We start from the raw sequence: 13007 nt of genomic DNA on the forward strand, positions 1-13007 counted from the left end.
GGCAACATTTAAAGTTCATTAGCACCAGTATTTATTCGGGAGACAGGCATATTGATATTGTAATCAGAGCTGTCTTATACATCCCTAAACAATAATTAGGTTTAAGAAAGAAAAGACAAATATGAAGGCAGTAGTCAATAGATCAAAGTGTTTACCGCAAAGAAGAAGCTTTTATGATTACCAAAATATTACCTTGAACACGTTGCACACCGTTAAAACAACTTACCATAGTCCCTTGAAATATGAAATTGTTTCATATTTCATAAACCCCATAATCAAAATAATTATTCTCAATATTATTTTCTCATTTCTTCCTGAATTATTATTTTTTTTACCAACTTTATTTTTTTCTTTTGAATATAATACCCTTAACTAGTGGCAAATACGGCTTCAGAGACAATGTCACAATTCACACACTCTCTCCTACTGATGAAAAATAAAAGTATTACTACTTTTAAAAAGTAGTTCTGCAGTCTAAGTTTTATCAATTGATTAAGACTATGGGTTTGATGATAAATAAACACATATATCTTTTAAAAAAATAAAACATATACGAGTTTGCAGTAAATTGAATGCGTATATATTTATATGTTCATATAAGAAATACAGCCCTACATGTTTTTTATGATAACAGGTCACAAAAGAGTGTCATAAAAGGGACAGTCTTTATGAAATAAGAAAAGGAATGAAATTGCTACTCACGTAATGTAACTTTACTGCTATGCACATTACAATCTGCTGCCCACTTAATAAGTTTCTTATTTAATCAAAGAGGGCTTTAATCAGGGGTAAAATCCAGCAGATTCTGACAAGTTCTGTAGAACCAGTAGTGGAAATTTTGAGCAGTTCAGAGAACCAGCAAATACCACCTCTGGCTGGCCGCAGAGTGGGGTGGGAATGGAGATTTTGCAATATCCTTCCCCCAGAAGCGGGGAGGGAATGGGGATTTTGCAGTATCCTTCCTCTGCCACGCCCAGCAAGCCACGCCCACAGAACCGGTAGTAAAAAAAAATGGATTTCACCACTGGCTTTAATACATTGACCTCATCCATTAATCAATACTATCATTATGATAACATCATGAAACATTTTCTCAGAATCTTCTGCACAAATATGCATCTACACAAGTGCATGCTTGAAGGCACTTCATGTCCTTATACAGACATATGCCCCTTGTATTCATGTGAAGACAAATAGTAGGCTTGCTTGCCTAAATGCACAAAGCATCTTCTTCATTGTCCACAAATACTGTATGTGCAAATGTAGACATGACTATATTTTCATAGTATGCACATACGCAGACACACATGAAGGAAATGAGAATGCACTTGTACATCTTACCCACATGTGAACATATCTTACGTAACCTATACGTAACACAATTTACTTACATATACAGTATGCATTTGTAAAGCATGAAAAAATAACCCTACAGTGGGGAACAAAAGGATCATCTCAGTCACCATCTATACTTTGTTGCTAGTTTGGTTATCCTGGTTAGGCCCATATATAAGAGACTGTAGGCTTTCTTGTAATAGTAATATTTATTTCTTTTCTTCCTCAGGAACACAATTAGACAGGCACTAATCTGGGAGGAGCAAGAACTTATATACAGAGAAGGCGGGGCTAATGGTAAGTACTAACCAATGGTAAGTGACACAATGACATCACACAATGACATATAAACAAGCACACATATTTACAGATATCAGGTTAGGTATTTTCATCTGTAACAAATCCCCCTCTAAAATACCTAACTAATGGTGGGTTATTAAGATTATATATGCACATCAAGTTTGGAAGTCAAATACATATGTTGTTTGGTTGGCAATGGCTTAGTGAGGATATCAGCAATTTGTTCACTAGTATTGCAATGGATAGCTTTAATAAATCCTATACTTGACAGTTGTCTTACATGTTTATATTTTATATCGATATGTCGAGATCGTTGACCTATTGCTTCGGAAGCTGATATATCAATTGCTGCCTTATTGTCCTCATTGATAATAATTGGATAAACAGGTTCATCCCACACATTGGTTAACAAGTCATCGAACCAAGTTAGATTGTTGACCGCTTTGGATAAACAAACATATTCGGCTTCCGCTGTGGAAGTGGCAATTAAATTCTGTTTGCCTGTGTACCAGTGCACCGCACAGCCATTTATAAGAAAAACATATCCAGAAGTACTTTTTCTGGTTTTTGAATCAGTAGCCCAATCAGCATCAGCGTAGCAGGTCAAAGTTGGTTTTTCAGAAATGAATGGTTCTAAGAATAAGCACATATCAATGCTAGACTTTAGATATTTTAGAATCCTCTTAATTCCTTCCCAGTGGTATGAGTTAGGATTGCTTACATGTCTTGACAACAAATTTACAGCAAGGGTGATATCAGGCCTGGTCCAATTAGATATGTATAATAAGGACCCAATAATTGATCGATATAACGTGTTATCCTTGAATGGTTCGTACTCATTATACACATTCCTATAAAAATCAGTTGACATAGGAGTATCACAAATTTTTGAATTAATTAAATTACATTTTTGTATGAGTTCCATAATCTTGTCTTTCTGAGATAATTTGAACCCCTTATCTGTTTTGTCAATTTGGACTCCTAGATACTTATTTACCTTTCCTAATATTTTTAAGTTGAAATTTTTGCCTAGTTGTTCAGCGAAATTATCACATTTAATTTTGTCGTGTCCAAAATACAATATATCATCAACATAAATCAAAACATATTCAATAGAATCATTATTTTTTTTTGTGAAAAAACAAAAATCAGATGAAGTAGCTACAAAACCCATATTTTTAAGTATCTTTGATAAGCACTCATACCACCGCTTACCGGACTGTTTTAGTCCATAAAGGCTCTTGTTTAATAGCCAAATTTCTCCCTTTTTTGTATCCTTTCCTGGGGGTGCTTTCACATAAATTTCTTTATCTAGATCAGCGTGCAGATAGGCTGTCTGCACGTCAAATTGATATACTTCCAGATTTAAGATAGAAGCTAACACTAGTGCTGTTTTCACGCTTTCTGATCTAACGGTTGGGGAGTAAGTGTCTTCATAGTCATCCGGAAATCTTTGGGCAAAGCCTTGAGCCACCAACCTGGCTTTGTATAGGAATTTACCATCCTCTAGCTCCTTGATTTTATAGATCCACCTAGTGCCAATAGGGGATTTCTCAGTGGGCAGGTCTGTTGGTGTATATACATTTAGTTCTCTCAAACTGTCCATCTCTTTTTTCATTGCTTCCTCCCACTTACTTTTTTCTTCTAGGGGTAGCTTAAGTATGTCATCATATGTGTTAGGAGTCAGGTGTTTAGCTTGGATAGACAGTACGTAATCATCTAATCTTTTAGGAATTATGCCCCTATTGGATCTAATGGGCCTATTCTGGGGATGTTCATCGCTATGCATATACTTAGCTTCTTTTTCGGTTAATTGATCTACTTTCAAAGTGGGGTGTCCTTTTTTCCATTCATCATTAACTATTACTGGGCATTTGATTCTGTTAGTAGATGTGGATTTGGGGTTCGTATCTGATGTGTGATGTTTTGCGTGCGTGTGTGTAATATTTTTTGATTCTGGGTAAATTTCATTGAGATGTAATTTTGACCAGTTCATGTGTTCATGAAACACGGCAGATCTGGATACAATGAAGTGATTATTTTTATCAATGAAGCGATATCCCTTGGTTCCTGATTCGTACCCCATAAATATCAGTCTTTTGGATACTTTCTCTCCTTTGCGTCTTAACTGTGAGGGCACATATACATCAGCAGATACACCAAATACGTGTAAATGCCCAATTTTTGGTTTCCTTCCATACATGAGTTCGTATGGGGTCTTATTGATTGTACTGGACCATAAGCGATTTATAGTGTAATTGGAATAATTAAGGGCTTCAGCCCAGAATGACTGGTTTAAACCAGCATCATCTAACACACATTTAACCATGGTTTGTAGCAAACCATTCTTCCTTTCAGAGACTCCATTTTGGAATGGGGAAAATGGACAAGATTTAAAGTGCAATATTCCTTGTGATTTTAGCCAAATTGAAAATTTGTTGGATAGGAATTCCGACCCCCTGTCAGTCATTATTTGTTTGATTTTGGTATTGTATTGTGTTTCTACCATTTTAAAGAACTCCTTAAATTTTTTGAAAACCTCACTTTTGTGGTTAAGGGTGTATACAAAACCAAATCTACTATAGTCATCGACTATGGTCAGGAAGTATCTTTTTTTGTATTTAATTGAAGGTTTTAATGGGCCTACTACATCCATATGAATTAGTTGAAAGGTTGATTGTGTGGTGCGGGTGGCTTTTTTGGGTTTTGGCTTGTTTTTAATTTTGGAAGAATTGCATACAGAGCATTCTAAGTAATTTTTACAGTTCTTTATTTTTAAATCTTCGGAACACTCTAACATTTTTCGTATGACTGGAAAGCTCGCGTGTCCTAGCTTTCTGTGGAGTAAGTGACTACAATTATCGTGAATAGGTTTTCCATTGTTTAAATTTTCAGACATATTAGTATCAGTGTTTGATGCATTCTTATCATTATTTTCATCATGGCTATCTGAATTTGGTTTTTTGTTTCTTAATTGATAGTTTGCATAGACTAGTTCGTTATCTTGTGGCAGTAGGTATGTTAGTCCATCATTTGTAAATAGTTTACCTATGTTTCTGTTGTTCTTAGTCATGAATACCTTTCCACCTCTGAAAGTGGTTTCTATTGCATTGTCTATGCTTAACTTTAGGGTTGCCAATATGTTATTTGGAATTTCGGGCACAAATAGTACCCCCTCTATTTTTCCTATACCTTTTATATGCGTGTCTCCTATTCCTCTCACTAGGACTCTATTTTGGTTTGCTACTTTAATATAATATCTCTTTTCAGTGAAGTTACTTAATATTTCTCTATTATGAGTTGTATGGCATGTGGCTCCTGAATCTATGAGCCAGGTGTTAAGTGAATCAGATATCAAAGTGTTATTATTTCTTATTCCATATAGTGATCCTTTCTTATTTTCTCTAGGGTTATTTCTGTATGTTTGTCTTTCTCTAGAGTGTGGTGATTCTCTTCTCTTATACCTGTAATCTGGGGAGGTTCTGTCTAAAAAGTGTATTCTTCTATCCTTGTGTTTATATGAGTCACTGTATCCTATATTCTTGGGACAGTCTCTACTCTGATGTCTTTCAGATCCACATGTGAGACATTCATGTGGGTATCTGTCTCTGGCCCTGAAATCAGTCCTTCTTTGATTTCTACCTTCTCTTTGTTGTGTATATCGCTCTCTTCTAAGTCTATCTTCAGTAATAAGCTTATTGGTAAGGTTTTCTAAAGTAATTTGCTCTATACTTAGGTTATCTATTAGTGTAATGTAGTTATCCCAGCTGTGATCTAGTGAGTTAATTATAATGCTTTTCATGGTGTTGTCAGAAATGGTTTCTCCCCTTTGAATAAGGTCTGCTCTTACAGCGTTTAAATTCAAGATATGCTCACTCATGGATGTATCATGTTTTAGTTTGGCAGAATAGAATTCCCTAGAGATTTTTGTGGTAGTGGCTACATTTTTGCTATAGAACAGTCTGAATAATTTTTGATATACTTCAAATACAGTTAAATTATGCTCTATACTGGGGAGTATACTTGGGGAAATAGAAACAATTAACATATAGTATGCTTTGTGGTGGAGGCAGTCTATTTCATAGGTCCAAGGCTTATTTGGTGGGTTATCAATAAAAAATAAAACATTTTCTTTCATATATACAATCTGTAAACACTGATCCCATTCCATTAAGTTGCTTCCATCTAATTGCAATTTTATAAAGTCTGGAGGTATTGTCCCTGAGTGTAGTGAGGTGTTATTCATGTTTAGTAGCTGTCCATGATTTAAGACCTTAGCATACTCACAATAAGGCCTGGGTATGGTAGATGTATGTCTGTATTTACTTATCTCTAAGTTGCGCTGACTTGTATTTATGTTTCCTTCTTCTTTCTTTGCAGGCTCGTTCTGGGCATGCTCAGTCCTCATTTTTCTCCAGCAGTCGATGAGGGAGGTTCCTGTGTCTGCAGCTCCTGAGGTGAAGTCCCAGACGGCCTTCTGTTGCTCTGCTTTGTTTCCGGAGGGCCTCTGGTGACTGAAGAATGCCTGGGGTGCTGCTCTGCTCATCGGGGAGTCTTCTCTGAGGTCGTCAGTAAGTGGAGCTTGAGGCGGGCCGCCATTGCCAATGGAGCCGGGTTGTTCAGGGAGCTGCTCTTCAGTAGGTAAGTATGATTGCCAGCTTGTCTTTCTTCGGGTGGCTAGGCCTTTCTTTAGACAGTCTATTTCTTTTTGGCCTTTGGTAGATGGTAGTTTAGAATTTTCTATTTCATTTTCTGGTTGTTTGTTTGGTATTGTTAGTTTAGTCCCGAGTGCTGCAGTTAGCACCTGTATAGCATTGTCTATTTCTACTTCAGTAGGTTGAGCTTTGTTTTGTTTAAATAATTGTTTTTTATTTGTTTTTGGACTCGGGTAATCATCTTCTTGGTAGGTTTTGTTTTTTATTTCGTAGTTTGAGGTTTGGAATTCTTTTAGTAATTGGTCAGGCATTTTAGAGGTATTAGGTGGGTAAGATGGCTGCCATGAAAAAGGCGGGAAGCTGTCGCCATCTTTGGTGTCATTTTTGAAGTCAGGGGTTGAATTTCTTACCTTGCAGTTTTCTTGTTTGTTATTTTCGTTATCTGCTGCTGTTCCGTGGTCATTTATTATGCTGCGGATTTTCACAAGCAGATTTGATTCAGCTGTAGTTGTTTCTATTAATTCTAGTATTTTTCTTTTTACCTCATCTTCTTTGTTTGGTGTTAGTTGAGCTGCCATTCTTTTCGTTATGTATCTGGTGGCAGGTCTTCTTTTGTCGTTATGTGAGTCTTGCATCTTTATGTTCGGTTGGGCCTACCAAACCATCCTCTTGCTACCAATTTGTTGCTAGTTTGGTTATCCTGGTTAGGCCCATATATAAGAGACTGTAGGCTTTCTTGTAATAGTAATATTTATTTCTTTTCTTCCTCAGGAACACAATTAGACAGGCACTAATCTGGGAGGAGCAAGAACTTATATACAGAGAAGGCGGGACTAATGGTAAGTACTAACCAATGGTAAGTGACACAATGACATCACACAATGACATATAAACAAGCACACATATTTACAGATATCAGGTTAGGTATTTTCTCAATATTATTTTCTCATTTCTTCCTGAATTATTATTTTTTTTACCAACTTTATTTTTTTCTTTTGAATATAATACCCTTAACTAGTGGCAAATACGGCTTCAGAGACAATGTCACAATTCACACACTCTCTCCTACTGATGAAAAATAAAAGTATTACTACTTTTAAAAAGTAGTTCTGCAGTCTAAGTTTTATCAATTGATTAAGACTATGGGTTTGATGATAAATAAACACATATATCTTTTAAAAAAATAAAACATATACGAGTTTGCAGTAAATTGAATGCGTATATATTTATATGTTCATATAAGAAATACAGCCCTACATGTTTTTTATGATAACAGGTCACAAAAGAGTGTCATAAAAGGGACAGTCTTTATGAAATAAGAAAAGGAATGAAATTGCTACTCACGTAATGTAACTTTACTGCTATGCACATTACAATCTGCTGCCCACTTAATAAGTTTCTTATTTAATCAAAGAGGGCTTTAATCAGGGGTAAAATCCAGCAGATTCTGACAAGTTCTGTAGAACCAGTAGTGGAAATTTTGAGCAGTTCAGAGAACCAGCAAATACCACCTCTGGCTGGCCGCAGAGTGGGGTGGGAATGGAGATTTTGCAATATCCTTCCCCCAGAAGTGGGGAGGGAATGGGGATTTTGCAGTATCCTTCCTCTGCCACGCCCAGCAAGCCACGCCCACAGAACCGGTAGTAAAAAAAAATGGATTTCACCACTGGCTTTAATACATTGACCTCATCCATTAATCAATACTATCATTATGATAACATCATGAAACATTTTCTCAGAATCTTCTGCACAAATATGCATCTACACAAGTGCATGCTTGAAGGCACTTCATGTCCTTATACAGACATATGCCCCTTGTATTCATGTGAAGACAAATAGTAGGCTTGCTTGCCTAAATGCACAAAGCATCTTCTTCATTGTCCACAAATACTGTATGTGCAAATGTAGACATGACTATATTTTCATAGTATGCACATACGCAGACACACATGAAGGAAATGAGAATGCACTTGTACATCTTACCCACATGTGAACATATCTTACGTAACCTATACGTAACACAATTTACTTACATATACAGTATGCATTTGTAAAGCATGAAAAAATAACCCTACAGTGGGGAACAAAAGGATCATCTCAGTCACCATCTATACTTGCCTAGCATTAAATTAAGATCCGTCCATCTGCCTGCAATGTTTTACCTGCCTGTCTTCCCAACTCTCTTCCTCTCTTTTCCAGATGTTTCAGAGAATTCTCATTGCCATGCAAACTCAATGCATGGGGAATCTGTGATAGCTCCAAGCATTTTTCAGAAGCTTAAATGTCATTTTTAATCACATTCTCCATCGATTATTTTTACTGCACTTCTGCCTTAGAGTTTCTGGTTCCATAGCTCATACACAGACCATTTCCTGATTCTTCTTTTTCTGAGAAGTATTTTCTGCATTACATATGTGACAGCATGTCTCTTATTCAGAAGAGATAATTTTTAGCAACTTTAAAATCACCTGTGTTTACAGTTTTTCATCTTCTAATTGTTCTACCAGTTATCAAGAGATTGCAAATAGTGCTATGAAAATCATTATTACCTGATATGATTTTAATATGGGCACAGATTCTTCTCCATTGGGCTCAGATAATCCTTGACTTTGTAGTAGGTTCCTCACTGTTTCTTCCATTCTGGAAAGAGAAGAGGAAGAAAAGGGATATTAATGCAAGTACAGAAGCTATAACATATCTCATTATACAAACACAATTTAAAGTATTTCTTAATAACTATGCTAAAAAGAATATTTCATATTTATTTATATACAGGCAAATAAATATTGCCAAGAAATAATTCAATATAGCTTTATTGCCTATGCTTACTAATTCTAACATAAGACATCTGTAGACTTAGGGGGAAAAAGATTCTAGTGATAGTGAAAATCTGAAAAACATGCTATTTGAGTACAAGTTAAAGCTTAATTTATTGACTTCCGGGTTGGCTCCGCGGCGCCATGGACGGTCTTTTTAAACCGCCGCCCCCGCGATCCCATTGAGCCGTTCTGACAGCGCTAATCAGCTGTCAAACGGCTTGAAAATCTCCCCTTCGGGAAAAGAAGGGGAGGAGAGCAGGTGGGTGAGGGTAGAGCTCCCCGAAAACCCCTGGATTAATTCCAGGGGTTAGGAGGGCAAGAGCTCTCCGTTCAGCCCACTGAAGCTCCGGATCCGGGGGGACTCTGTTTTTTACAGAGCTAGGCGTCGCGTCCAATTTCTGCTGTCAAACAGAAGATTAAATGATTTCAAAAAAGCAGGCGGAATGGAAGCAGGAGGACAAGCTTTTTGCAAGTATAATGCTTAACTCCGGGGATACAATGTTTCTAATTGGATTTTCTGAGCTGGAAGTAAAGATGGCGGTTTTTTTGTTGCGATTTTAAAAGTGAAAGTTAGAAAGGAAAGTGTCTGCTAATAGACTTGTGCTCAGAGACTGGCTTTAAGTTGCTGGATTAGATTTTAAAGAGCTGTTTGGGAAAAGATTATCTCGTTTGGTGATTTATAAAGAAATTGCTGAAAGTTGTTCAAGAGGATGGCTGTGACTTTATGACTTTATGGTTGTGGGAAGAAAGAAAATCTTTTTAAAATAAAATGGCTTCCAAGAAAGGAGTTTTTGAAAGTGCTGGAAGCTATTTGGAGGTGTCAGAAATGAAACAGTTGTCTGATTTACAGAACTACAAGGATTTTGATGTAGAATTTACAGAATTTATAAAAGAAGCCATGAATAATCATACTGCAGCTATAAGTAATCAAATAGCAATTCTTAAAGGTATAACAACAGAAATGATTGAGGAGACAAAAGCAAGTACGGAACATGATGACAATCCAGGAGACATTTTGATTGAAGCAGAGAAGGTGGAAGAATCTTCTCAAGAATTTTCAAGCTTATTCTCTGCTCTTTTTGAAAAAATTGATAGAATCTTTCAAAATTACGACTTGGTTTGGAAGAAAGTAGTAAATGACCAGACTTCCGAAGTTTCAGAAGATGAAGGAGATTTGCGAGTGGTATTTATACATTTAATAGAAAAGAAACAACTGAACTTTTTTTCACAAACTTTTGACAATCTTTGGTTTTACAGACGAAGGAATGAACTGATTTATATAAGCAAGAAGAGGCGATATGGGGGCTCTAAATCAGAGGAAATTTTCTCAAAAAGGGGACAATCTTTGCAGTTACATCAACCTCAAATTAAAATTAAAAACCTCCTCAAAATAGAAGTAGGAGGGATGCAGAAAGACTGGAAAAAATATAAAAAGAAAGCAAGAATGGAAGATTAACCTTTCTTTTTGTTTTGCAGTTGTTCTATTCATGGTTAAAAATGATTATGTTTTAGGTGTTATAACTACTGAGGGGGGGAAAGTATAAATTTAAATATTGATTTTTAAATATGATGCATTAATAGTTAATTAAAATGATTATGTTTTTTTAAAAAATGTAGAAACTTAAATAATGATAATGGCTAAAAATGATTATATTTTAGGAGTTAAAAGTTGGAGGGAGGAAAAAAGACTGAGGGGGTAAACGTATAGATTATGATTAATTAAGGTTTATTTTTTGTTTTAAGATTTTTAAAATATTTGAGAGTAAGAATGTAAGATTAATCTTTTTTGGTTTTTTAGTTTATGTATTAATGGTTAATTAAAATGTTGATGTTTATGTTTTAAAATTTTAAAAGTTGGAGGGAGGAACAACGAAGGGGGAAAATGTAACTATTGAATATTTAAGGCTTATTTTTTGTTATAAGATTTCAAAATATCTGAATTTTGAGAAAAGTAGGAGGGGGAAAAATGTTTTTGTAAATGAATTGAATACCTTATTGATATATTAAGAGAATTTTTAAGGTTTGAATGCTTAATATTTGTTAATGGTTTTGAAACTTTTAGAGTTATTGGATTATTTGTCACTTTGAGTTTATAAAAAGGGAGGTTGATGAAATTGTAAAAGGGGAGTTAAGGGGTCCTGGGAACTATTAAATCTTGCAGTTAGCTAGTTTATTTTAGCGAATGTTTGGTGAAATCTATGCCCTGTTTTTGTTCTGGGAAGTCGGGGATGGGGGGTGGTGAGGAGGGGTTGAAGATTGAGTTTAAAGATGGATTATGGATTTTAAAAAAAATTCTTTTTTTTTTTTGATGATAGTTTGAATGATTGCTTATATTGTATACTTGTTTGATTATAAAACTTAATTTATTAAACCCTAATTTAATGGAATTCAGATACAAATTTCCACCTGGACATTTTGCAAATTAATGGGCTATTCATACAAATTAAGTTGTTTGTTCAATAATGTACTTTGGCATTCAATATAATATTCTACAAAATTTCTCCATTATGACAAAGAGCTAAGGACATTAGAACTACCTTACTTGATCTGACTACAAATAATTTATTCTACCACTGTATTTAAAGAAAGATGAACCTAGGAACTCACAAGCAGAATAAAAAAGCAAACCATTGTTACGTTCCCTTGGAATTACACAAAATAGTCCACCAATCCAGTCGGGATTCATTACAGTTTTTTCTTTCTTTCATTATAATAGCAGAGTTTATTTAGTCTTTTATGGTAAGGTCAGCATTTATGCTGTTTCCTAAGGAAGCTTTCCAAGAAATTCATTCTATTCAGATGTCTAGTTACAATTGTTATTTTTGGTATGATTATTGATTTGATATGCCTGCTTTCCATTTATCAAGAAGTACTTAGCACAGTCATTCCATCTTCTGACCAAATGTGAACAAACCACCAAGTGTAATGTTCAACTAAAACAGCAGGTCTTATTTTTTTCTGCAGTAGATTAGAATAACTTCATTTTGACATTGATCTTAGTCTTTTTTCAATTTTTTTTTCTTGTGAACCTGTGACTTCACAAACTTGCCTTAAATACACTTTCATGATTAAATCTTCAGCACACTGAAAAGGTTCAAAAAAGAAAACAGCAGCAGCTATCACTGTAATCATCTTGCCCAAGTGGTAGATGACCTGTCCTGCTGAGTGACCATTTATATGAATCAATACATCCATGTGTGTGTGAATCAGTAAGTCAAGAGATGGTACAAAAAAAGTGGTATTGACATTGTGGAAATCTCAGCAGTTGCATGCATAATAATAATTAAGGAACAATTATTTTACAGAAAAGATTTATCTGTACAAGTAAAAAACAGTAAGTGGTCACACACATTACTGAAATGAATATATACCAACACTCACATCAAATGTGAAAAATAGGTTCAACCCTTCCTTTCCCTTTATTTCCAATAATCTAAACAAGAAGCTCTCTAAAATAAAATATTTGAATTTGAATCACTATTAGGTACACATGAAATACTCAAAACACATTCATACACAGAAACACATAGACACACCAGTGCAGGTGATGCACTCAGAAGAGTACATCATGTATGTATTTAAAACATATATGTAGCCACCCATCTTTCTGAGTGCCCCCATCTAAGATTAAAAAATATATGAAATCACATTACAGCTATAAAACTCAACAGATATTAAACAAAAGAACAACAAGCTGGCACCAAATCTGTTCTAATATTTGATTATCTAATCTTCTCCAATACTTGGGGGGGAAAGCCAGATGTTCAAAGCCGTAAAGGTAAAGGTTCCCCTCGTACATATGTGCTAGTCATTCCCGACTCTAGGGGGCAGTGCTCATCTCCGTTTCAAAGCCGAAGAGCCAGCGCTGTCCGAAGACATCTCTATGGTCATGTGGCCG

General features: G+C 35.4%; 1 protein-coding gene and 1 long non-coding RNA gene across 10 annotated transcripts in view; one reads left to right on the plus strand and one right to left on the minus strand.

Annotated features, from left to right (window-relative positions):
• NCKAP5 (NCK associated protein 5) overlaps window positions 1-13007 on the minus strand; it is a 674857-nt gene that overhangs the window by 243297 nt on the left and 418553 nt on the right. For all 9 annotated transcript variants that reach the window (XM_034423812.2, XM_060687933.2, XM_087884207.1 and 6 more), the window contains one exon: window positions 8840-8930. In XM_034423812.2, the coding sequence (XP_034279703.2) occupies window positions 8840-8930 (91 nt within the window). The remainder of the gene's footprint in view (window positions 1-8839; window positions 8931-13007) is intronic.
• Window positions 1552-7130, plus strand: LOC148116566 (uncharacterized). The gene is made up of 3 exons (XR_015733654.1): window positions 1552-1632; window positions 6016-6276; window positions 7062-7130. It is a non-coding gene; the product is annotated as an uncharacterized LOC148116566 (long non-coding RNA).

This window comes from Pantherophis guttatus, chromosome 1, assembly GCF_059756535.1.
Source record: "Pantherophis guttatus breed Tessera chromosome 1, ASM5975653v1, whole genome shotgun sequence".
Taxonomy (NCBI): Eukaryota; Metazoa; Chordata; class Lepidosauria; order Squamata; family Colubridae; genus Pantherophis; species Pantherophis guttatus.